The 27,469-nt window shown below is 44.0% G+C and overlaps 1 protein-coding gene across 1 annotated transcript in view; it reads right to left on the bottom strand.

Annotated features, from left to right (window-relative positions):
* Nucleotides 1-5,591: 5,591 nt before the first annotated feature.
* Nucleotides 5,592-27,469, bottom strand: part of EVPL (envoplakin) — a 255,635-nt gene continuing 233,757 nt past the window's right edge. Inside the window, exons 20-23 of the mRNA XM_085616949.1 lie at nucleotides 17,646-17,729; nucleotides 17,418-17,528; nucleotides 14,200-14,292; nucleotides 5,592-9,827 (exon numbers count right to left, since the gene is read on the bottom strand). Coding sequence (XP_085473075.1) covers nucleotides 6,381-9,827; nucleotides 14,200-14,292; nucleotides 17,418-17,528; nucleotides 17,646-17,729 — 3,735 coding nt within the window. The 3' untranslated portion in view covers nucleotides 5,592-6,380. The remainder of the gene's footprint in view (nucleotides 9,828-14,199; nucleotides 14,293-17,417; nucleotides 17,529-17,645; nucleotides 17,730-27,469) is intronic.

Here is a 27,469-nt window from a genome sequence, read left to right as displayed (position 1 = left end):
TGTTGTGTTGTGTTGGTGATATCTTTTAGAATTTTGGGGTTATGTAGGTATCCGGGATATATGGGGAAAATGCGACGTCTAGTCGTACTTTTATGGGTATATGTTAATAGCAGTGGTGAGTAATCAGAGATACCCCTGGGCAAGGTATTCATTTCTACTATATTACGTAGACTATCTGCTGACGTTAAGAAGTAATCTATTCGTGAGAGGCTATTGTGTACCCCGGAATGAAATGTGAATTGCTGAGTCAGGGGATGGTAGAAACGCCAGGCATCCATGAGACCGAGCGCCTAGAGAAATCCCGATAGACGGGAGGTCCAGCCACTCTGGTCTTTGGGGGGTTGTCGGTCCAGATTACCGCAAATTGTAGCAATAAACTCCCCTCCAATTACTAGTTCACTATGGGCTGGGAGGGCTATCGTGTGTAGCGCCGGAGGAATGTATACTGTCACTATATTAAAGGCCCGTCCCTCCCACTGGCATGTGATGGCTGCAAATCGGCCCTGGTCATCTGTCCATGTCCGTTTAATTATCAGTGGGAATTGGTTTCTTACTAGGATACCTACTTCTCGTGACCCTGAGGTGAATTCAGAATGCACCACCATTTGGAAACCCCATCGGTCCAGTGCCCTACATGATTGACCCACCAAGTGTGTTTCCTGAAGTAGTGCCACTGCAGGGGGCTGTCGTTTTAAGTATTGCAAAACTAATCCTCTTTTTATCTTATCCCCGAGCCCGTGTACGTTCCACGTGAGTAGTGACAAGGGAGAAGTCAGCGTCAGGGGAGGTGGTGCTGGACACTCTGCTGAGTCCTCGCTGCTATGTCTGTCATGGTCCGTGTGTATAACAATGGAAATGAGTTGGCAATGTGTCAGATGCGCAGTGTTTAGGTAAAAGTAGCTAACCGCCGCCCATTTAGAAACCTGCAAACAAAAAAAAACATAAATAACAATTAACAATCCCCCCGCACCCTCCCTCCTCCCTGCCTCCCTGCATGATGGACTTAAAACTACCCGCCTCCCCAACTGTGCAGAGTGCTCAGTACCGTTTCCCAATACCATAATAGGGGGGGGGGGGAAGATGATCCGCAGTTCCCTTATACCTCCTCAATTACATCAAGTACTTTAATGTCTGTCCCCGTTCCAACCATGAATGCCATAAAGAATATGTTCTAGGTGTCAAATGGGTCCCTACAAAAAGTTTTTAAGCCCCCACTGTTATCTTTATAGGATTGTTCCTCAGAATTTGGCCACTTGCAGATATCGGCGAGATGGTGGCTTAATCAGTCAATAAGCAATTGAGTTCTGATTGTCCATCTATGCCAGTGTTCTTCCATGCCTTAGTTATGGTCTTTCCTTTCCACTGGGTTACGGCGGTCCGTCCGTTGCATCCGCCCGTTCTAGGTTTTCCAGCGTACCATTTCTTCCACGTCGTCTGTTACCACCACCTGTTCGAGTCGATCCTGCGACCCTGCTTCAACCCTCCAGCCATTCCTGTGCGTCTTCGGGTGTCAGGAAAAACCACACTTTGCCCTCAGCTTCTACCCTTAGTTTAGCGCGGAACAGCATGGAATATTTAAATCCACAGTCTCTGAGTGTCTTTTTAACTGCAATGAATCCACAGCGTTGTTTCGTGACTGCTGCCGTGTAGTCCGGGAAAATTGTGATAGTATAGTTGTCAAGTCGTAGTGGAGGGGCAGTATGGGCAGTTTGCAATATCACGTCACGATCCCGGTAGTTGAAAATGCGGGCAAGAATGGGCCTTGGGGGCGCCCCTGGTTTGGGTTTCCCACCCGGTACTCGGTGCACCCTTTCCACTGAGAAATAGTTGGAGAGGCCCCGTGGCTGGAGGTGGTTTGTGATGAGGTCCTCAACAAAGAGGTCAAGCGCCGAGCCACCTGCCCGTTCCAGTACACCTATGAGGCGAATGTTGTTCCCCCCCCGACCGGCCTTCCTGATCTTCGAGCTTGGCGGCCAGCAGTTTGTTGTCCGCCTCGAGTTGGTGAACCTGTTTCTTGAGGGTGGACATATCGCTTGCGAGGGCCGCTGCTGTAGTTTCCACCACTAATACTCTGGCGGACATTTTGTTGAGATCAGCTGAGAGGGACCCAATGCGGGAATCTAGGGATGCGTGGACATTATTTAGTGTGGTCATAATGTCCTGCAGTGTAATTTCGTGTTTCTCAGTGTCTTTTGAGCTAGTTGCAGACATAGTGTCCTGACCTGCGTGCTCATTCAGCGATTTGGCGTAGGCGAATCTCTCCAGTTTTGCTTGATGCGTGCCCTTCTGGGATTTGCCACTCGTTTTGACAGTGGGAACGACGGACTGCGACTTTCCAGTGTCGGGGCGGTATTCCCTGCTGCTTGCCGGTGCGCTGCCCTAGCACACGCGGCCTTTCGGGTTTCCCACCCCCAGCACTGCGCCGCACTCCGCAGGGCACCACTGTGGTGTTTATGCCTTCAGGATCGGTGGGTGCAGGTGCCGCTGAGCGGTCTGTTGTTAAGGGGCGGCGGCACCCCTTGCCTGGGTGGTAGCGGATTGCCGGATTCAGACATCGCCCCTCCGGGTTGTGAATGGGCCTCCTGCGTCAATACTGCGCAGTGGACGCAGCTGATACGGTGAGACCTGGGGGGCCTACTTCCTACCTCTGGTGCTCTGGTCGTCTTTAAGCTCGAAGCGCTCAGCAGGGTGTCCCCTTGGGCTGTTGCTGTGCGGTGTGTATCTCGGGGCTCGCGCCATAGCTAGGCTGCCCCTTTCTGTCTCAGACTGCACAGAAGCTCTGACACGTTGTTGGTGTTGCCGTCGCAATCCTCCGCGGTCACGGATGCTGTCTATGTGGCCGCTAATTACCCCAATTTGTCGAGGTGGTAGTCATTTGTGTTAGATCCATGCCGGGCCGTCTCCTTCTAGCCACGACACCGTGCCCTGCTCTCGATGGGCTCCGGACCCTTGTGTGTGCCGTGACCGGCACCCCACCAACTTTAGTCCCCGGCTTATCTCACTGAGGTAGGCCACGTTCGTCCATTCGACGTCGCTGTCTCTGGGAGCCTTTAGCCGCGCTCGAACCACCAGCAGTGTGGGCGCGGTTTCTTCCGACACCACTAATTATGCGTGGATGTGGGAATAGCCTTCAGATCAGTGTGCGGATCTGCAGGGAAGTTATTCGGGCAGCGGAGACTCCTCGGGCTGCTAGCCACGCCCCTGAGAAATACAGTTTTAACTGAAAAGTCAGTACCTTATTTTCATGCTTGCATTCGCCATTATGCAACAGCACATTTAACAAGTGTGCTGTTAGCCACTGATGTAGTGGGCAAACTGGTCCTGTCTGCACATCCCAGAACCGTGGGTGGGGGCAGGAACAGTCTTAGGGTTAGATTTAAATAACGCATTAAGACATTTTTGAATAACTTTTTAAAGCAAGTTCACACCACACATAAAATAGTCTCACGAGATACCAGCAGGTGATTGGTTGGCACAGAAAAGTGGGGTGCACACTCGCTTATAAATAGTTACCCAACACATCAGAAAACTACATTTTGCTCCGAGCTATCACCTGAGCTATATAGAAGTTTAAATCATATATTTTTGTCACTCTCTTTACCACCTTAGAGGATCAAAATCTATAGACTTGATTGATTAGGATAAAGGGAGGCAATGCAACGATACTCAGTTGTTCCTTCTTGTTGCAAGGGCAAGTTGTGACCCTTTTTTATGTATGATCTAAGCAGATGGATTTCCTTCGGTTTAGGGCAGACCCCAAGACGACGGGTTCTTAGGGTAGAGCAGAATCCCTGTGCACGCGTCGTCCTATAGGAGGAAGGTGTAAGAAATCAGCTGTCCACTAGCATAATCCAGGAATATGTAAAGATGCCATATTTGATTTTTAGTCATAAGGTGGTGGAATTTACCTACTAGAATTGTTTTTGGGTAGGTGCTTAAATTATGTTTTTTGATCTTTTGTTGTGGGAAATATGTATGTTATATTTTTTATGTTTGGGATGATCTGAAAGAATATGTGCATCAGTTAGAAGACTGGCATCTTAAATTAATTTTACATTTTTATTCCATTTATCCCAATATGAACATATATTACTGCTCTGCATAGAGCTCAGTAAAGATGGAGGAATACCATAAAACAAGAGTGGATGAGCACTGTTTAATGCGCAGTACTTATGAATTCATGCAGCTAATCATAGACAAGGTTCACATTATGCAGCTCGGTGTTTCACTCTCTTTTGTCCTGGTTATTTTAAAGCTGCTGCCTTATGTGAACAAGCATTGGCATAGCCAATAGGTCTCGCCTTTGGGACCTTATAAGTGTTTAGCCATGCAACAGTTGCATAACTAAATACTTATAAGGTCCCAAAAGCGAGACCTATTGGCTATGGCAAGAGGACGTGCGGCCGCGAAAGTGATCGCGATCGTGAAAAAACATCAAAGCGGCCGAGCGGCCGCGAAAGTGAAAGTAACCTCGGTCAAGCGTGGCGCGCGTGCCCGCGCACAAGCACTGTAGCTCTAGGCTGGCCTGGTAGCACTTTTTGGAGCCCTCACAAAATGTCTCGCCAGACCAGCACATGCGCTGGGTCAGGCGAGACCTAAAAAACGACTTCTGGTTTTTGATCTAAAAAAAGGTAAATACACTAGTTTAATTTTCTGAGACCTAGTAGCATCTGCTGCTCTTTTAATGTCGGGGAAGAGTTTAGATCATTTGAAAATGTGGTCAAATCAAAATATTCATCATGTCAGTTATGGACTTGGAGTCTAGTACAAAACATATTTTGTGCATTTTAGAGTTACTGAGGCACACACACCAGTTGCAATCCCAAATCCTCATTCTACAAATCTGAACTTGCTGAATTTTCTGGCTGTGAGTCGACTTCGGTAACTTTGCAAGTATAGCACAGTCCGAAATATGTGGCTTAATTTACAAAACAGCTGTTCACAGTAGAGTCGATCACTGAAAAAGTTGTGCACACCCACAAAGTCATAGCTTTGTGGATATTCAACAAACCTTCATATTGGATTTCAAGGCTGCAGAAGATATGCAAACTGGGTGTGAAAAAGTTCCAAACGACATATTTTAAGGAGGTGTTAAGGGAAAGAATTTTTCCAGGGAAAATGTTTCCAGGTGGAGAAAAAAGACAAAACAATAAAAATAAATAATGTTCGATGTGCAGTGCATTTGTTGGTTTTGGTGTGAATACGAAGCGTCAGGAGTACCCCTGGAAATATTTAAATTGTGTAGATTTGCATGTGTACTGAGTATTTTTGTGGATTCCCTAATGGTCCAAAATCGCTGCAGATTGTAAGAGGAAACCTATGATGTATTGATTTGTAACTTTTGCTAAACTCTTTATGAAAATGAATACGTTTTCAGTGAATTCTATAACAACATAAGCGACTTCCACAAAGGAGTCTTTCAGACATACAGAGAGACGCAACAAATGATGATACTAGTCAGAACATGTGGGAAGGCTTAAGGAGGTTAAGGTACAGGCCGGTGAAGGTAGAAGCCAATACACTAAAGGACAAAAAAACTGCAATTGATATCTAGCATCAAGTTCTTAATAAAAAAAAAGACCTTTAAAAAATCCTGGCACATTTTGTTTATTGTATGCGTAGAAAGAGATACAAATTCACAGTACTTTTTTACCACTGTGCGAGAGAGAGATTCAGCGATGTTAGCACCAAAAGCATTTTTAATATATAAAGAACTTGCCAAGCACCATTGAAGTCTTCTGATCCCACCCAAGAGAAATCAATCATTCTATACACTCTCCGGCTACCCTGAAACAACAGTGGTTGGAACCATTAATTACTGGAAATGCTGAATTAAACCCTAAACCCTGGCACCTACCCGAAATCCAACTAACTGTAATGTGTATAGGCCAAAGGCCTCTTCGGGCCAGAATCTGTAGCAGGCTCTTATGTGGAGATTAGGTTCAGAAGCCGATCAAATGCACTGATTTACTCAGAACTTCCTGTCTTGCACCATTCATATTTGCAAATTATTGTGTAGGACAAAAAGTTATACATTTTTGGGAGTGCGCCCTGAAACTGTTCAGCAGACAGAAGAACCGCAAGAATGGGAATTTATTGAAGATCTGATGTGGCAGAACCAATGTAACTGGAACATATTCTTTAATTAAACTTCCAAGCATGGCACAGACCTGAGGGAACAACCAATTTGCTGTTTGAATATGCCTCTTTGCCACAGGTATGTGCTAGACTGAAATCTTCAGATAGACAATTCTCAGAGGTTTTGGCCCACCAAAACTTTACAAAAGTCCTAAATTTCTTGCTTGGAGTTTGTTAACATGGCTTCATGTTATCCTGAGCTGGTGGTGGGCCCATACACACTCATGTCCAAAATGTGATTTCTACCTGTAGATGAGTCCGGAGGATTTGGGGCGGTAGAGGGGCACCTGGTAGCCGTCAGAAGTTGTAGGTAGGAGCAGAAAGCCGCTCAAAGGATCTCTCTGGCAGCGTGCGATGGCTTCCTTGTAACTAATTTTTTCTTTGGTGATAGGGTCAGTGAGATCCTTGTCATAATTTTTATCGTCTTGAAGCTTTTTGGCCATGTCACTATCAATCATGCCCATCTCCAATGCCTCTGGTACTGGGATTCGGCCAGTTTTCCTGGGATCAATCAGCCCGCCTGTTAAGTGTTGGACCTGCATGTAGGGGAAAGCATTCTCCTTAGACATCATTCCTTTCTGTACAGCTTCCCCGACTGATAACCTCTTCTTAGTCACTGGGTCCTCTACTCCTGTGAAGGCCTTCTGTGCATTTAGCAGCCTTTGCATAATGGTATTATCGATCTGTCCCTTGTCAAGGGCCTTGTGAGCAGAGTATCGTTCCTTTGTGCTGATGTCCACAATGCCCCCAGTTGCTGCTTGTGCCTCAAGCAGCTTTTGAGCAGTTATCGGATCCAGCAGGTTCCTGTCTAGTGCGTTCCTAACAGAAAACTTTCTGTCTGTGGTGGTGTCATAAACACCACTAATGGGGAAGTTGTCATCATGGGAAGGCTTGCTAGAACTTTGAGAGAAGAAAGTTCTGGACTGATTTTGCTGACTTGTTGGTGATGACAGTGGTGACTTTGACCCAATAATAGACCCAATAGAGACAGGGTGCTTTGATTCTCCTGCCACCAATAGAGCAAATTCAGATATAGGGATCTTGCCATCCCGGTACATCTGAAATTCCTCGTGTGTGATTTTCTTTGCCCTTAAAGCATCTTCAATTGAATACTTTTTGCCACTCTTCTTATCCAGAAGGACTGAGATCTCTCCACTGGACCCCATGGTACTGATTTCTTCCCAGTCACACTCCAGCTCTTGCAACTGAATATATTGGTTTCGGTCGATGATACCTCGACGATATGCTTCAAAAGGTGACATATCTTTTCCTGTATCTGGGTCAAGAATTGAAATTCTAGTGGAAACATTAGTCTCCCTCATGTGTGTGTCTTGATTCAGCTCTTCGCGGTTGACTTTTGTTTGGAGATCACGTATACTGCGTTCTTTTTCATAAATCTGATCCTTTTCATTGAGGATATCTGTCTCCAGTGATGAGAGCTCTTGCGAAAGTTGCATCTTCTTCTGCCGGTCATTCGCTGTTCTTTGGGTAAGCAACTGGGATTCTTTGCTGAGAAAGACAGACTCCTGCTGCTTCTGCCTGCCCAGCTCATTGAGCTCATTGTCCAAGGAGGCCCTCTCCTGGAGGGCTTGGTTTCTTGCTTTTTGAAGATCGGCCTCCTCCTTGGACCCTGATCTTTGCATAGCTTGAGCCCTGTCAAGCTTTTCCTTGATACGTCTCAGTTCATCTTCTGCATCTTGTCTTGCATTTCGCTCTCTGTTATACAGTTCTCGAATCTGTGAGCGCTCCTTCTCCAACACTTGGTCCTTCTCCACCCGAATAACTTCCTTATAGACCGTCTTCTCAATCGACTTCTCCCTATGCAAGATGTCAATTTTTATCTGCAAGTTCTTACACTCTCTTTCCAGGTTCAAGATTTTGCTCTTTTCGATGTCCAGGTCTTGGCGCAGTGTGTTGGCAGATTTCTCCAGAAAAGGATCTTTTTCGATTTTGACCACTTCTTCCATGACTATTTTCTCTTGTACTGGAGTTGGGCTTTCTTCAATTTCTTTGATCCTCAGAGTTATCTGTCGCAGCTCTTGCTCAGCTGCAAGTTTCTTGCTTCTCTCCTCTTGGAAATTCAACATCTTCTCATTTTCAGCCACCACAGCTCGAAGTTGATTCACAGTGCGTTCCATTTGGCGTCTTTTGTTAACCTCTTCATCTAAACTTCTGCTTAAACGGCTATGTTCCTCTCTGAGCTTTGGATCCTTTTGTAAGAGAACCACCTCCTGTACTACAACCTTTTCTTCAGGCTTTCTTCTCTCTAACAGCATGTACTTGTTTTGCATGTCATAGACTGCATTCTCCAACTCCCTTCTCTGCTGAGACACATTGCGTACCTCCTCACGGAGATACACAACTTCCTTTTCCAAGGCTGGATCCTTTTCATACTTGATAACCTCCTTGTTAACCATTTTGGTTTCAACTTTGGATCTCTCCCTCTTCCATTCTTCACGCTCTGACCGGAGTGTAACCACTTGGTCTTGGGCCTTCGTGCTTGCAGTGACCAAATCGCTCAACTGCCTTTTCAGTCTCTCAATTTCTTTAAGGATTTCTGGGCTCTTTTCAAGCTTTACAACTTCTTGAACAATCTCTTTGTACTCAATGACTGGCTTCTGTGACCGCAACACATTCAGCTGAGACAGGGATACATCTATCTCTCTTTCATAGTTTGACCTTTTGCTAGAGGTCTCCTGGATCTCCCTTTTCAGCCGCATAATCTCTCGTTCTGTTTCTGGTTCTACATGGAAAACTTCATTTACTATTTCTTTGATCTCCACTTTGGGTTTTTTCTTCTGTATCACTGTGTAACTGCTTTGTATCTCTGTCAGCTCCCTAGTGATGGTCAAGCTTTTGGTCCGTTCTTCCTCAATAAGGCTCTTCAGCCTTGAAGCTTCTTTCAACATCTCTGGATCCTGCTCCACCTTCTTCACTTCTTTCACAATAATCTTTGGCTCAACAGATTCAATCAACTTTTCTAGTTCTGCGATGCGACTTTTTATTTTTGTAATGTTGTCTTCAGCTGCCTTCCTCCTGAATGACTCATCTTCTGTTTGCAGCTGGAGGGTTCGTGCAGCCTTGAGCATTTCTGGATCACGTTCTAGCTTCACCACCTCTTTCACCACTACCTTCTCCTTAATGTTGGGCTGTTTCTGCTCAAGGATATGAAGCTCTCTCTTAAGGCGTTCCAGATCGGTGGAGAGAGAGGAGTTCTCTTCCTTTAGTAGCTTGATCTCCTTAGTCAGGCTACTGGCTTGACTCTCAAGGTTTGGGTCTCTCTCAATCTGTGTCACTGATTTAATTAGCAGTGGAAGCTCAACCGTCTTTCTCTGGCTCTCCAGCTGAACAATTCTTTTGTTCACAACCTCAATTTCAGACTGTGCATTCTCACGCTGCCTGTACTCAATCTCAATTTGGTTTTTCAGTGATGCTAGGTCACTCTCCCTCTTGGGGTCCCTGTAATACTGCACCACTTCCTTCTCCTCAAGCCTCTCGATAGGGCGCTTGGTTTTCAGCATCAGGAGCATCTTCCGGTTTTCCTCCAGCTCCTTCTGAACACTGGAGACTTTTATCTTCTCCTCCTCCAGCTGTGTGGACAGGATCTCGGATTCTCTGGAGGACCGCAGAGTGTTTTCAGATCGCAGGCTATGCTGTGTGTCCATAGGGATACCATCGTGCACATCTTTCTGTAAAATAGCAGAAAATAGGGTAGATTAAACCAAGAAGACTAGCTAGTTAATTCATTTAAAGCACGCTTAACAGCAAGACTGTCTGTAAGGACTGTACATCAATGCCGGGTGTCTTACCTGGGCTATAAAACAAACAGGCTTGAGAAAGTTGCAAAACAGGCCAGTAGAAAGACTCTGCCTGATGCCAAGGGACAAGAAGCACCACACCAGTATAGCCTGCATAAAGAACCATTGGTTCTCCAGTCTCACCTTAGCACACATCTTTAGCCACTCAGAGCCACTACACAAATTATTTAAATATATATTGTGATGAAGCATACTAATGCAACTCCTCAATGAAGAATGTTAAATTGGTGGCATTGAAGATTTTAGTAACCCGTTATGAACTTACATTTCCGAAATATCTCACATTGAGCGGTGTAACCTGGCTGCTATGCAAGAATCAAAGATGGCTGCTTTCATCCTATTCTGCCAGATTCAGCTATGTTAACAGATGAAAAATGGGCATTGTCCTTGGATCCCGAGGGGCATGGAAATATGAGAAGCAAATATCCCTTGGACTACTCAAGGAGATTGCAGGCAGCGCTGACTACTAGTTTTAATTCACGTTTATTTGGACCGTAGATCCATAAACAAAACACACAATATTTAAAATTGCATCTTAAAAAGTTCATTTCTTTTAAAACATTAAAATACATCTGAAAAACTCATTTATACGTCTTATAACCTAAGTTTCACGTAATCTATTTGCTACAGCTAAATAAAGGTATTCAAAAATACTTTCACTTTTTGCATAAACTTCCCCATAGCAACAGCAATATCTAAATTAGTCATTTCAGTTAACAGTGCGACAGCCTGTGTCCTAGTTTTTATCTCATATAGCTTAAATAATGGTTTTAAGAACATGCATCGTAATTCTAAAAGCCTGTGGCAATCTAATAATATATGTAAAAGATCACAACGTGTGTGCAAAGTGCAAGTACGTCTTCCCATCTTGTCAATCATGGCGCTTTTTACCATATGGTTTGTATAACATGGGTTTACCCCAATTCTTACCCTAAGGACCTCCCTCCGTAATCCACAATCTGGTAGCCTATCAATATAAGGGAAACATTGATTATCTTCCCAAACAGTAATCATGAAATCTACTGATGGTTTAGTCCCAAGATACTTTCGATCCTCTACAATAGATATTTCCTTCCCCAGCGATTTGAGGATCTTTTAATCAATATTTACCACAGAATCGTTAGGGCCCTGGGTAACCTCCATCCTACGGTATAACTTCTTCATGGTTGCCCTGATCTCTTTTGCCCATCTTAACTCGCTTTTCTCTACTTCGTTTTTACACCATTGGGATACTTTTAAGTTTCCATCCGCCCCTAACCGTTGCCAAAAACGAAGCAGGGCCATACCAGCCAACATACCCCATGAAGTCAGTCCTAATTCCAATCTTACGGCCTGAACCATTGACGATTGAGGGAGCGCAAATACGTTTTTACCTTCCTCAAGGTCCCAGGTCGGCTTCCCACTTAGATATATCAATTCAGCACCATACAGAAATTGTGGGGGTACCATAGCGGAATAAGCTTTTAACACTGGGCCATCCGACAATTCACCATAGGCTTTGTTAAATATTTTCAGGCCACTGATTGTTGTTGAGGATCTCAATTTTAATGCATCTAGATGGGTATGCCACTTCATGCTCTTCTCAAACCATATCCCCAGGTATCTGTATTCAGAAACTGATTCCACCTTCTCGGCCCCCATCCACCAAGTAAAGCTGGATTTCTTTCGACCAAAAGTCAAGGTTTTGGTCTTATCCATATTAATCACCAGTTTTTTCTTCAAACAATAAGCTTTAAAAGAATTCAGTTTCCTTTGCAGGCCCACTTCGGTCTGGTCCATAATTACCAGATCGTCAGCATAGAGTAAGCAGGCAATATGCTTCCCATCAAGTTTCGGGCTAGCCCCAATTGGTTCCCCTAGAATCGAAGGTAGGTCTGCCAGGAACATGGAGAACAACAGGGGAGCCAATACACATCCCTTCCGTAGCCCATTTCCAATCTCTATTTTCTTAGATAAACTACCGTCTATATCTAGAATTATCTGGGCCCAATTTTTGGTATGCAGGATTTGTATCAAGCGTAACAGTTCATTTGGGATCCCATAGCTAGTTAGGTCCTCCCATAGGAGCTTCCGATCCACCAAATCGAAAGCTGCCCGGAAGTCTACAAAACAACAAAATAAATTACCCCGTGTTTCCATTGACTTCCGTGCTATTGCCCATAGCGCAAAACAATGATCAATTGTGGAATGGCCAGCTTTAAACTGACTACTAGAGCGAAGGAGAATCCTACTGGAGACCTCCTTGGCATTGCCATTCCTTGTGTTGGGGGTAGATTCCTGAAACATCTTGGTGATCGTGGACCCAACCCAGAGCTGGATACTGCAGGAGTAGAGCAGGAAGAAACAAAGAAAAGAGCAGCATTAACTCCTTTCATATGGACACAACAGGGTGAGAAGCAGGCTGCAGAGAGCAAATGAGGCCCGTTGGGTGGTGGTTTAAGTTGTAGCAGGAGACACGGCGGGACATTAATTCATTTATTTTTATTTATTTATTAAGCACACATTCCTTGAAGCCTCTTCGCAATAAGAACAAAAGATAGCCATTGAAAGAAGGAATTTGAAAAATAGGTTTAAGAGTGCTTGGTCAAAAATAGGAATAGAAAGGTAGTTTAGGTAGAGGTCTTGCCATAGCTTGGGTGCCACGGCTCTGATAACTCTCCCTCTGCTTCTAGCATGGCTGAAGCGTGAGAATTCTGAAAGAAGCACATTTCTAACTGGTCCAAACAGCGTCACCTTTGCAAAATAAAAAAGGTGTTGTTTAAGTCTGAGCGGCAGATAGAATTGCACTGAATTCTTTGTTTCACTGGCAGTCCGTGAAGGGTGTGGCAGGCCTGCGAAGCATGGTCTTATTCTCCTAAGCCACTCACGACTCTGACAGCCATGTTGGAAATGCTGAATCCAGTTCTGTGTGGCGCATGTCGTACGGTCTAGTGGGGAATGCACTGACTGCCATGGTGAGCACAGCAAGAAGGGTCATGGTAGTGGAGAAGTAGATGAAATGATCGCGGGACAACATATTGCTAGATTTGTAACAGCAGGTGAAGCTGAAGAACACAAACAGTTGGAGACTTCTAGATGTAAAGCTGGAATCTAGCCTATACCTAGTAAGAAATCAAGAATGAGAAAAGGATTAGATTTGTTTTTACCGAGTAGGCGGGTCTGAGGTTTGTCATGACCCTCATTCCCATTCTAATATGGATAGAGCAGAGATGTTACAGAAAATCGAGAAAACCACAATCAGGACTCGTGCAAAACTCAATAGACTCCTTTCAATGGTGAAGAAACTAAAGAAGGGTGTGACTGCAGCAACAACAACAGGTTAATACTGCTATAAAGCAGAGCACTGTAGAGCTGTACAGCAAGGCTAGACAATTGCTTGCAAGCAGTGTACCTGAGAATTATAGTTCTTCCCAACAGGATATAAGGAATATAGGTCTGAGGTATCCAACATAAGTATAGGAGGGCAGGATCCATGCATAATGTACGGGCTATCCACATACTACAAATTAATGTATCTTAAAAGTACCTCATGCATGTATTCCATGATGAACCTGAAAATCTTGCCTGGATTTGACCCTCTAGGAACTGCATTGGACACCATGATATAGAAAGTAGGCTACATGAATACACCAGATTTGAACAAGAACGTTTCAATCGGGAGTTGGTAAAATTCTACCAAACCTGTTCTAGGGCAGGGTAAGCCACAGGACAGCAAAGAGGACAGTCAGATATTGTGATAGTGCAAAACAATGAATGTACCCGCAAGCAGTTCCTAAATGAGACCAGGAAAGAAGGTTACTGTTCAGTGACTAACAAAGTCTGTTTTTCGCTATTGTTCGTGTTGTGACTTGGCAAAGTTCTTAAGCTTATCAAGAAAATCCCTTTATGCCTAACACACGTAGCTGTGGTCATTTAAGATACACATGTGTTCGTGTGTATCCCCTTACTGCAAACGTATAAACAAGGCCTGAAGGAATGAAGGAGTGTTGCTGGGAGGACCTTGTTTCTGTTCAAACTGTGGCTGCCCAGGCTATAAGCCTGTGCCCTCTAGCTAGGTATTTCCAAAGACGGTCCACACTTAGCATCCCACTGAATCCTACAATTTCTGCGGACTCACACCAACCACAGTACTTTGTCCACCTGTGGTGGGTTCATAGTCATACCGGAGGTGCTATCGCAGACTATCTTTACACCCACGTCAACCATCCCCCATGGAGTCCATCTGACCCCTTGCGCAATGTACCTTGTCCAGCACCTTCTGGGCGTACTCCAGCTGGTTCAGCTGCTGCTTGCTTTCCACTGTAGCCTCTGTGTAGCGTTTAACCAGGTCCTTTTCCTGCAGATGAACCAAGAGAGAGGTGGGGAGTCGAACATTTAAAGCACATATAATGTATCTCACAGCCATATCAGTATTCAAGCAAGGCCAAGACTTTCCACATACTATGACCGGATTCATCATCCCTACTTTCAAATATGTGCTTCTGTCGAATGACTAGAATTAGCCAAGTGCAACCTCTGAGTGATTTTACTATTGTTCCCTCTGTTTACCTTCCTCCTCACCCCCTTAGTCTTCCCTGAATTAACGTGGTCAACAATTTCAACCGTGTGCACCTCTCATGAAATGGTATTTGAACTTTTTTTTATCGACTTTACCATTTTTCTTGAAAAGAAACAAGAACCTATTTCAGAATACAATGACTATGTGATTCCAAAAAATGAACAAAAATATAGGACCAGAGCCTGATGAGTTCCTGCTTTGCGTACATTATAGTAAATGTGAGAATTCCCATGTGTCGCTTCTTTCCAGGCATTCTAAGAGTGATGCACCTCTCCACGACATCCCTCAGGATAACTAGTTATATGTGTTGAACTCATGCACGCATTCTAATTGCATTTGAAGTTGTACGTCCATTGTCCATTTAGTCCCCAAGAGGAATGCCTGCCCTTATCCCCTAAAACAGAGGTTGAGCATCGCTCCTCCCAGGCCCTTGCTACTTCTATACTGTTCTACCACCTGCACCTGGTGCAGCTGCACTGATATCCCGATATCCCATTTCTATACTGTTCTACCTGCACCTGGTGCAGCTGCACTGATATCCCATTTCTATACTGTTCTACCTGCACCTGGTGCAGCTGCACTGATATCCCATTTCTATACTGTTCTACCTGCACCTGGTGCAGCTGCACTGATATCCCATTTCTATACTCTTCTACCTGCACCTGGTGCAGCTGCACTGATATCCCACTTCTATACTCTTCTACCTGCACCTGGTGCAGCTGCACTGATATCCCACTTCTATACTCTTCTACCTGCACCTGGTGCAGCTGCACTGATATCCCACTTCTATACTGTTCTACCTGCACCTGGTGCAGCTGCACTGATATCCCACTTCTATACTGTTCTACCTGCACCTGGTGCAGCTGCACTGATATCCCATTTCTATACTGTTCTACCTGCACCTGGTGCAGCTGCACTGATATCCCAATAACAAACGGGCCGACAAAGGTAGAGAGGAAGCGGCTATTAACACCTTCGCTTCACATTTCTGTGTTAAGGCCTTCCTTGTTTGATCAATCTTATGATCATAAAAGGAAATGTAAGGACAACAAAAATGACAACAAGCACTGGCAACGGCAATCGGTCAGGTTTACCTTTCTTTACATGCAAGCGTGACCAATTAGCATTGCCGATGCTTGTTTCAAATAGTCTTCAATGCCTGTCAAGATCAATACTGTATCTTCCTTATTTCTGTTGCAGTTTTCTCTCTGACCACTAGGTGGCACTGAAATGCAGCTAACTAGTGTTTAAACGTGGCCTTGCTCGCGATGCTTCGTTCGGGGCAGGACAAGTGACAAATCTATCGATGGTGAAATAACACAGGCTCCTGTAAGCGGGTCAAACACAGAATGGGAAGTTAAAAGCAATAAACAGGAGCAACCAACCGAGACTGACACAAAATCCATCCACTCGAGCAGAAATGGGCTCGGCGGAGTTTGGAATACAACGCTGCCTCATGGACTCACGGCTGGAGCTGTCTGTGGCAAGACTACAAGCAGGGAAATCACAGGGATATTGGATGGAAAGTAAGCGCATTGCAAGCAATACTGGCAATACTGGTAATAGTGAATCCGGGGCCTCAACTGAGGCCGGAGTTGGAATTTTAACCAGTTCAACCACTGCCAATGCTTGAACCTCTAAGTGCACTCTTTGAGGACTCAGAAACCTGGCAGGAATTTGAATCTTTTGAATTCTTTACAGAACCTCCTTGGGTGTTTTTCTCAACTCACCAGGGTTTACCTTATACACCTGCTTTTTCACTTGAAGACTAAGGGCTACATGTATGAACACATTCCCCATAGACACAGGATGGGCAACACTGTTTTATACCTCTGGCCCTTAACTGCAAGAACTAATGAAGGATGTTGTCTCAGATAATGTTAAACTTCCAATATGGCAGTGTCAGGAAGAGAATTTACGCAAAGTTCAATCCTCCTTCACTAAGGTTATTTAGATACCAATATCGAGTGACTCACCTAAATACTGTTCACCAACACCCTTCCAAGAACTGAACACCCCATCTGTGGTCAGCCGAGACAACGTCAATTCTAGAGTTAAAAGGCATGTTCATGTGACAGAAACCTCATCTTTCTACGGGGAAAGGCAGCAGAGGCCTCACAGATAACATGCCAACTATGTTCAATGTAAAAACATAGCAAAACAGAGTTGTAGTCCGTGCCATCGGGCTGGTCAACTGTGTGTGTTTGTGATCCAGACAGCATCTTCTGTATGGCTTCATGTCTGGAGATGACAGGCCACCCCAAGCAGGAACTGGGACATGAAGCAGACAAGCTTCAGGTCTTTCACGAGTGCGGTTCCTCAGACTGGTGAAGAGGCAAATCGACAGCGCCCTCATTTGCATCTCGCCTGGAAGCGGGGACATTCTCTAAGGGGTGGTCTACACCTGGACTGGTTGAACAAATTCTTATGCCTTTCATCAAATCCACTGGCCCACATTACTCTACAAAAGGTTCAATGTGCAGCAGTTTGAAGATAATTCTCTTAGACTTATTTTACCCCGGATAATTGTGGCTTAATTCAGGCTCTGATAAAACAAATTCTTAAACTTTTTGAAGACCCAGGTCTCTTAAATAGGCAGGAGTGAACACTTCTGCATATTTACCTCCCTTAGCCAAACTGGTTTCTGACACACTCACCCATGCTCTCCTAAGTATGTCAGACTCTTAACAGTACACGTATGCGGAGCCAGGAAGGACTGCAGTCGATCTACTCTGGACAACTAGTGTAATCGTTGACTGTATGTGCAGTGGACACAGTCCTCTTGAATCGATATTACGCATCCACGACTGGTCGGACTTTACCTCACAGTGGGAAACGACGGCCTGCGTCTGTTGAGCTTAACTACAGCTTGGATGTCCATTAGCCTCTCCTGTTGGTCTCACCTGGGCATCTATGCTCTCCTGCAGTGGGGTGATGCGGGGTCTTTTGGGGTCGGAAGCACTTAGGCCAGGGTCCAATGTTGAGCGGTATCTGTCTGCCTGGCTTTCGTAGTCCTGTGCGGAAAAGCAGAAAACAAACCACAGCATGAGCAGGCTCTAGACCGCACGTGGGGAGAGGGAGAAGAACTGAGAGGCAACAGGCGATGGAGAAGACAGATGTGAGGTTCCTACATTGAGCGCAGACTGGAGGTTCTGCGAGAGTTTGACAACCGTGTTCTTGTCGTGCTCCTTCCTCTGGATGTCGTCCGCCTGCCGCTGAAGGTAAAACAAACGAGAGCGGGGGTTAGACATGGACGGTGACGATTCCGAAGTGAAAAAGCTCCTCAAAGATAAAGCTTCTTTAAGCATCAACCCATTCATCTATTCTATGTAATGTTTTCCTTCAGAATGAATAACACAGGCAACAGTTGCTACAGACATTTTAAAAGGAGTAAAATAAAAAAGTACATCAAGAGAAAATTGCACAATAAAAATATAGTATATAACATTATCACTAAAAACCAATAACTAAGAAATCGAAATACGAAGTGCAGCCTTGAAACAATTAAGGAATGAATTCCACTAGTTTGAAAAGGCAAGCATTTAGACAGTCAGTCAGTCAAAAGTCTTTATTCGGTTTAGTGCAAACCATAAAAGCATACTACAATAAATACATATTAAAAACAGAGATTTCATTAATAACACAATACCAACATTTAAAAAGGGTACAGTTCATTTCTTCAGAGTACGAATTACCACAGTTAAAAAACTCGCAATATTAAAGGTTTCCCAAACATTATTTAAAAGCTGTAGATACAAAAAAGCAGGTCTCACTTGGACAAAGCCTTTATCTTTTAAAATTGGGATTAAGAAACGTTTCCTAATGTCAATAAAGTGCTCACAAAAGAAAAAGAGGTGTATAATGTCCTGGGGGGAGAAATTATCACAGGAACAAGGGCTAGGATCTAACACCCTTTTCCAATCTGTCTTAGCTCCAATCAAAGAGTATAGTTGATTCAACCTAAATCTGGTTAAAAGAAAGCGATGATTTGGGTTTGTTACATATCCCAGATAGGGTTCCATGAGAGGTGTTGTTTTACAGAGCTGGTGGCTCCTAACGGAACCCTTAACCAGCTCCTTCTTTTCCCTTGCCAAAGAGGATATGCAGCTATAACTTTCTTTGCACCAGTTGATGTCGCCTTTTACCAAATTCTCGGGGGAAAAGTACAGCTCTGGTCTCCCGAGACTGTTGGCCAGGGTCCGAATATATTTCAACCATGGTATATGCGGGCCATAATCGAGCGAGAGACAATCTCTCAAGATAGTGTGGTTCAGGTGTAAATCCGGGTTGAGCCAGATATTAATCCATTTCAGGATCGGGGCCAGGGCAATGCTATCTTCAAGGTAACCAATTCCTAGTTCCTGATGGACGATATAATTAGCCGTGCAAACTGGTACTGAGAGGAGATTTTTTAAAAATCTGTCCTCGACAGTCTGGATGCATTTAGCATTTTTAATACCCCAAACCTCAGCTCCGTACAAGGCTATGGATAGACACTTAGCCTTGTAGACTTGGATAAGAGCCTTCAGTGGTCTGGCTCCCAGTTTTCTTGCAAAACCCAGCACTCCAACTGTAGCTCTTGAAAACACATTCTTTTTTGCCTGTAACTGGGTTACCCCAGAGTCTCGATCATCAAAGAGGACGCCCAGATAAGGAAAAGAAGAGACTCTCGATAATTGATGGCCCCCACATGAAAAAGTTTTGGATTTGACAGATTTAGGGCCAATGACCATGACATGAGATTTTACAAAATTTACAGATAAGTCCAAATCCTTCATAAAATCAGCGAAAGAATTTAACAGAAGCTGAAGGCCCACTCCCGTTCTGGCGATTAGGGCAGCATCGTCAGCATATAAAAGGGCAGGGACTGAATATTTCCCCGCATGGGGGATATCTTTACATGAGGCGACAAGGGTAGTGTCCAAATCATTTATATATAAAGTAAAAAGGAGAGGTGCCAAAATGCACCCCTGCCTAACCCCATAAGATATGGGTATATCTTTGGTACAGTTTCCCTTTTGGTCATAACGAACTTTGGCTATTAACTCTCTATGAAGGTCCGCTAAAAAATAAACAATCTCTTTATCAACACCAAGATCTAGGAGCATGGGCCATAGTTTTGATCTATTAACACGGTCAAAGGCCGAAGACAGGTCCATAAAGGCAACCAATAAGGTTCCTTTTTTAGCTACCGTGTATTTACCAATTAAGAGTTTTAAGTTTAAACATTGGTCTATGGTACCCATCCCTTTCCTAAATCAATACTGGACCATAGAGAGTTTTCCAAATTCCTCTAGCCATCCATTTAGTTGGGCAAGAACTACTCTCCCCAGGACTTTCACTGAGGAGTCTATGAGAGAAATTGGTCGATAGCAGCTCGGGTCGCCTCTATCCCCCTTTTTAAAAATAGGGACGATCACCGATTTTGCCCATGTTGATGGGAGGCCCTTTCGACATGCATTTATAAAAACATTGAAAAGGATTTTAGACCAGAGGTTGATATCTGATTTAAAAAGGTCGGCCGGGACACCATCGGGTCCCGGGGCCTTATTACCTGTCATTTGTAAAATGGCATTTGTCACCTCTATTTCTGTGAAGGTCAACGTGTAATTTTCAGAATTAAATGAAGACCCCACCCTTAAACCATCTCCATCATAAACCTGTTTGAAATGAGCATACCAGGCATCCTCTTGGATGCCACATTCAAGCTCAGTATTGCTTTTACCATTAAAAAAAGGTTTATTTATAATAGACCAAAATTTCGCACTATTATTAATGACATCAGTGGACAGTAAATCATTCCATGCATTTTCCCTGATTTCAATTTTACGTTTCTTCTGAGCCAATTTATAGGCCTTCCTACAGGTGGCAATTTCCGCTCTGTCCGGTGGAACCGTTTTAAGTGCTGACATAAGCTTCCGTTGGGAGAGTGAGCAGCTGTGATCAAACCATTTCTCCCCGACTTTGGGATTATCCTTACATACTTTTTTAAGATCACTATTCACCTGACAGCAGATTTTTTGATAAGCTGTCAACACTGCATCACTACAGATCCCATCTTGTGAACACAGAAGTAATTCCTCCCCGACCGTCTCCCACAGATTTTTGGTGAAATCTTCTGGGACCAACTGACGCCATTTCAGGCGTCGCATTTGGTCTGTCGGCCTTATGTCCAGTGAACTGACAGTCGGTTTATCCACTATTCCTTTTTTAAGATCATCAGTGAGAGTTAACTGGACAGGATTGTGGTCGCTAAAAGTAGACCAATTAACCTTATAATGACTTACATTTCCAACTAGATTTGATGTAACAAAAATGTAGTCAATGGTGGAACCTATTCCGCTTCCTTTAAAAGTCGGGGTGTCATTTATATCATTTGTAGGATAAACTAAATGATTCTCAACTAGGAGCTCGTCTAAAAGAATCCCCTGTGGGGTATGTTCAAAATGGGAGTTACCTTGATCTTGAGGACCTAAACTGTCCCATATAAAACAATCTTTAAAACATAGATGAACATTAAAATCGCCAAGCACAATAACCGAATACGGATTTTTACAAAGTTCATTATACGTTTGTAGAAAATCAGATAGACTGCGTAAGTGTTCACTAGGCATATTCTGAATAAACGAATTATAAAAATTTACTATAAGCCAGGTCCCATTTAATTTGGATTTAATTTCGACTGCTAAACAGTAAGGTGAACCCGTTTCTACTTTGCTATATTTGCCGTCAATAGTTAATGCAATAAGGGTCAAAAGACCGCCTTTAGCCCTTCCCCTATTTGAGGCAACCGCTGGTGACCAAAAGGCACAAAAACCATCAAGTAGAAAAGTGTTTTCAGTGTCCCAAGTTTCTTGTAGTCCAATAATTTCATGACCTAATAGAGTATCCCTCCAGATAGGGTCATGCACTTTGTTGTTTAATCCAGCTATGTTCCAACTAAGGACGCTTGAGCCAAGGGGCAATAGTGGGATACTAACAGTTGCATCCACTCTTTCATCATTGACAGTCCCCAATGCAGGCATAACATTTTGTGTGTCCTCTCCACATATGGTTAATACAGAACCACCTGGTACCATGGACTCACCCTCCACAGCGGGCAAGTTCTCCATACTAAGCCTTATAGTGCCCCCATGATGCAGTCAATCATTAGAGTCTAAGTTACTCAGAGCCTGAAAGCGATTTGAAATGGCAAGTCCCGGAGGGAACTGGCTTTCAGGTTGACTTGCTCTGGGCTCCCATGGAACACTGTGGGGTAGTATTTTCTGTTCTTTATAGAAATGGCCCAATGAATGGAGGGTGATACCCTCACCTATATAGGGAAGCAAGGTGGCTTTTGATAGGATGTTGTGCACTATATGGGGGTTACTAAAATTTATTAATACACAATCCCCCTTTATAATCTTGCGTGATCGCCCAACCCAGGAAACTCTTCTCGTGGTTAAAATCAAATGGGATTAATGTGCTGGAAAGCCAAAATTCCTATTTAGCCACGATACTGATTTATTTTTAAGAGATTCATGGGTTTCAGGGGAGAAATTCTGGGCAACATCCTTCAAGGGAGGAACATTTTTTAACACAATGACAAAAGGGGCACAATCAGGGGGGAGATCTGGTTTTGCACCTCCCAAATGTGTACTTAAAGTTGCATCATTTTTGCTTGGGCAACTGCCAGAGGGAAAGGTAATCTTCTCATTTGCTGATGGAACAATCACCGGTGGGGCTGTGCTGTTTAGAGTATTCTTTAGATGCGTCGTGATATTAACAGAGACTGGTGGGTCCTCCGCGGCTTTGGTCGGGTTCTCAGAAGAAATGGTCTTGTTTGCCAAGAGATTACGTAGACCTTCAATCTCGACAAATAGTTCACCAATTTTGGTAACTAAGGGTTCGACAATTTTCAAGATTTTAGACTCTACGAGGCCTAACAGGGATTCGAGTTGATCAGAGTCTAACTTAGCCATAGGATGATTAGTAGTGGCTGTATCCTTAGTAGCCTGAGTAGTTGGCACAGAGCCCGTCTTCTTAAGATTGCTACGAGTGGGACCCTGTTTAAGATGAGTCCGTTTACGGGATCTTAACATTCTCTGGGTTGGCCGTTCCGGAGAGTCTTCTACAGTCTCGATTACGTCAGTTGTTAAGTCTCTATTAACTTCAAATAAATCCTGATCCCTAGGAGTATGATCATCCACAGATGTTACATCATTCTTTCCATTTTCACAGTTTGTGACATGGGGTGAAGTAGAAAGTACGATGTCTATATCATTCAACAAAGGACCTGCAGGCAGAGAATTTGAACCATGACCTAGTGATTTCCGTCTATCACTGTTGATTTTGGTGACAACTTTAACTAGGTAGTTATCCAACGTTGAGATAGGCGCTAATTTACCTCCTGCTATCACTTTGGCCATGTTTTATTATGCCACAGTAAGGGCCTAAAACTTCAATTAAACTTTCACAAGGGCGGCGACGCCAACATGTGTCAATATACCTAGTGCAACTTATTAACCACTCAATTAAAAACAATCCAAAATCTTACGATTTAGTGGAGCGGCCCGTCCCGGCCTCAATCGGTCCTCTGAGGGCCACAGAGGGCCCGCCCTTTGCCCGGGCTTAGCCCGGCGTCCGCCCGCGCGCGTCCCGCGACGCGGAGGGAGCACCAGTGTTTTAAGCGCCTCCGGGCGCGTTCTCCGTCGTCAGGGGCCGCTGGGGCACCTGGGAATGGTAGTTTTCCCTGCTCTTTGGCCGCGCGGTGAAGCGGCGATGAGAGGAGCCCAGGCGGACAGCAACGAGACTCCAGGTGAGCTTGAGGGGACACCAGCAACACCTCACGGTCCCCTCGTTCGAATAACCGGCTTCCCCACTCCACCGAGGGAGCACCAGTGTTTTAAGCGCCTCCGGGCGCGTTCTCCGTCGTCAGGGGCCGCTGGGGCACCTGGGAATGGTAGTTTTCCCTGCTCTTTGGCCGCGCGGTGAAGCGGCGATGAGAGGAGCCCAGGCGGACAGCAACGAGACTCCAGGTGAGCTTGAGGGGACACCAGCAACACCTCACGGTCCCCTCGTTCGAATAACCGGCTTTAGACGTAATTATCAATAAGGATTAATAAAAAAAAAAAATATATATATATATATATATATATATATATATATATATATATATATATATATATATATATTTTGCATGTAAAGAGTGTTGATCAAGACTGAAATTCCATGGCACTACTCCATTCAGGCATGTCAAAGAATGCTGACCTAGATGGTGTGGGAGTTAAGGACTGTTAAGCCCATCTTTGGTGCCCAACTTACAATTCAACCCTATCTTTGCTCTTGCACTCTCCTTACTCCTGTGTGTATATCTCAGGTCTTATTAAAATGTGTTAACAGCTAGATCTGCTGGAAGGTGGTAACAAGTTCCCCCGTAACTGACACTACATGCCACAACACCACACTCAAAACACTCGCAATGTACACAACACACTGTAGTAGTAATTAAGTCGGATTGCATTATTGTCTATTTTGTATTGTGACCTGTTTTTTTATTGTAATCATGTGTCTGTAGATCTGTTTTATCTATTATGTAAACCCTTTTAGTAAACAACTATCCCCACTATAGATACTCTTTCTTACATGCCCTACATGGAAGGCTGATTGCCATAATAACCTTGCAGTCTGTGATCTTTTATCCTCAGGACCATTGCCTTGTTTATAACTACAGGCCTTGGTCTTTCTTTTATTTCTAACTTACTACATTCCTGGTAGCTAGCCAGCTCCCACAGGGTGCCTCCATTTTATGATGTGCTGGCTTCTTTTAGAGCTTCTTTATAGGTTGAGCGAGAGGTTATTGTTTACAGTAAAGGGCTTGGAGCCCGCTCATTGCTTACTATTTGTTGGCTTCAGTATCACTCTTCTATGCTGCCTCCTAATTGGCCAGTGCAGGCCAAGAACCAATTCCGTTCTTTTCTGTGGAACATGGAACAAGCGAGATTGATTTAACGTAATTAGTGCCTGTCCACTGCTTGTGCTGTGACTGAGGTACTATTTCTTCTTTCCCTTTCCACCCATCCCTTCTCTCTGTTGCTCCTTTGTTTGGTGCTCCCTTCCACATCCCCCGCGCCTCTATAGAGTTTTTAAAATAGGCAGTCAGAAACTGAAAGCTGAACTTTTCTCTCGCTTTATCACCGGGTGTGTGTGAAAGTCAAAACCTGCCTACGTGTTTATTGTTTTTATTGCTTCGGTGGTTTCTTTCCTGTGATAAACTGGTAGTCTTTTCATTATTACAGGGTGAGCCAGTGCTAGCCAGTTTCTGACCGGTAGGGGTAGCATTTTGTGATGTTGTCTACAACTCCTATTTTTGTTGTAGGCTTTTTTGTACCTACTATTTATGGATTTCCTCTTGATAATGTCGCACTTTTTTAGGCTTAAAGGTGTAAGGTATGTTGGCCTGTTTGTTGCGCCTGCAAACTTTTACCAGTTTGGGGGAACCTACTATTCTGCTGTTTTGGTTAAATTGTGTGTTTTCCCCACTGCCTCCCAGTTACAAATTACAGTATTTCACTGCGCCTTGGTTGTCTTATCTGCCACACTCTGACTTTCCTAGTTATTTGCGTTCAGACAATCTAAGTCTCACTGAGCTGTAGGGTTGTTCCCCGGTGCAAACGTTGTTCTTAAGCAGGGCTTTAAGTGGGATGAAAAAAGTGGGGGGTCTCTCAAAGGGGCGTGCCCAATGTAATTAAGGGCGTGGCTTAAAACACATAAGCTGAAAATATGTGCTTAGCATAGTGTGCCGCCTGACTTGTATTTTGCGGTTTCTGTCATTGCATCCAGATATATGATACAAGTAACATCATAACTACAACAAGTCAGGGCTATTGGCTTTGTCAATGGTTGTTAGTTGCATAAGATAAATAAGCAGCAACCATGGCTTGTATATAATATTGAATGAAAAAGCTTCCACTTAGAACCCTGGTGACACCACAACAATATTACTGCTCCTGAGTTTCAAAAAGAGAAGGGAAATCCAGAGAGAAAATGACTCTCTTCAAAGTATTTCCCTTCCCCTACAACGCTCACCTGCCATGACGTCATACCGTAAATTCTCCACTAGTGAGAAGTGATCAGTGTGAGCACAGGCACATCCCTGCTGTCACTGTAGTCCGGAAAAAAACGGACCGCCTGTGCCAGGGCACAAAACAGGGCCCGATAGAGACCCGTTTCGAGGCCTCCTTTAAAAAACTGCCGGTGCTCAGACCCGGTGAGACCCGGCCCACTTAAAGCCTTGTTCTTAAGTATCTTTAAGATGCATTAAGCCAGGGTTATTCCTCAGCTGCAGCTGTTTGCATTGCATATTTGAGCGTAAGTAAGTTTACATATTACCAGTATATTCCTATATATGCATAAGTCTCGACGACTGATTTCTTTGTAATGTCCTATTAGGTAGCGACTTGCGTAGGTCCAGTTTACACTTACCGCTCTGCACGTACTGCCCTGTAAAGGCTAAACTGCCCTATCTTTCCTGTAACGTCCACTATAACAAACATTAAAACATTCGAATTGATCCAAACATCTCGGGGATTGTAAATCTCACCCAAAAGCTATCTAGAATGTATAAACATCCTGACAAAATCAGTGTTATCTAGGTAACGTAGGTTATGTAACTTGGGTACTAACCTTGCTCTAGCTGGTATGGTAGGTTTGTTCTGTGGCTCAATGCAGATATATGTGTGATTTTGCAGATTGCAGGTTTGTTTTAATCTGGCAGGACTAAATCGGTCTCTTCATCTTACTGAGGTTACACTCACAGTTTCCCCAAACCTGAGTTACATGTAAACTACAAACCCTCAGTGGTTAAATCAGATGCAGCAAAAATTAAAATGTAACTATATTTGCTTCTGTGTTTTTTCGAACGTAGATAATTGTTCGCTGTTCTATGATTTCTCGCCAAATCATGGAAACATTTCCATACGGCGCAATTACAGGAATACGTTTTTCTAGCAGCAGGTGCTTTTGCAATATTTAGTACTCAGCACATCTTTTAATATCATTACATTCCTGCCGATGACAGGCTTGTTAGAAAACAGACTGCTGAAAAAGAAGGCAACTTCAGAAAAAAACATACATAGTTGTTAGAAGCATGACTGTTATACAGGTGAAAGGGGGTGGCTTACTATGTTCTTTGCCCTGGTTAAATTGGTCAACCTCTTCAGCCCTACTCGGAGGGGTTCATGGAGCAAACAAGCTGGCACAAAGTGAAAAGTAATCCAGGCAACTCTGAATGAGGCAGGGGAGGTCAGGCACAGCATAAACACACAGGCTCATTCTTCTTAAATGCTTCTGGGGTTAGGCAATATGGCCTAACACTAGGTGTGTTTGAACCCCATAGCACTCTCATGCAAGAGTGTCGTCGTATCTCAAAGCAGCAGACATATAAAACAGAAACATACCTTACCATACAATGATGACAGTAGATTCAATGCCTCACCATACTACACTGTACACTAACAAGCCACACCATACAATGACAGGCCATACCGTACAATACAATGATAGGCCATACCATACTTTACAATGACAGGCCGTACCATACCCTATCATACCCTGCCATACAATTACAGGCCATACCTTGCTACGCCATTATATAGTATAGCAGGCCATAACATGTTATATAATGACAGGTCTTACCATACCATACAATGACAGGCCATAGCATACCCTACTATGAATGCCATACCATACTATTCAATGACTGACTATACTATACAATTCTCTAGAATGACAGGCAATATCTCTCAAACAAACTTTTCAACTCTGGAACACAAACCTTTGTAAAATATGACAGCCCCCGTTCAACAAAGAAAACATTAGCAGCACAACGCGCTCAATGTATGCTCCAACACTTTAGGACTCACTACCTGTCCTTCTAAGACTTATCCATCCTCCCTGAAATTCAAGAAGTTGCTAA

The sequence above is a fragment of the Triturus cristatus genome, chromosome 7 (genome assembly GCF_964204655.1).
Source record: "Triturus cristatus chromosome 7, aTriCri1.1, whole genome shotgun sequence".
Lineage (NCBI taxonomy): Eukaryota > Metazoa > Chordata > Amphibia > Caudata > Salamandridae > Triturus > Triturus cristatus.
This window is presented reverse-complemented; position numbering and strand designations above follow the sequence as displayed.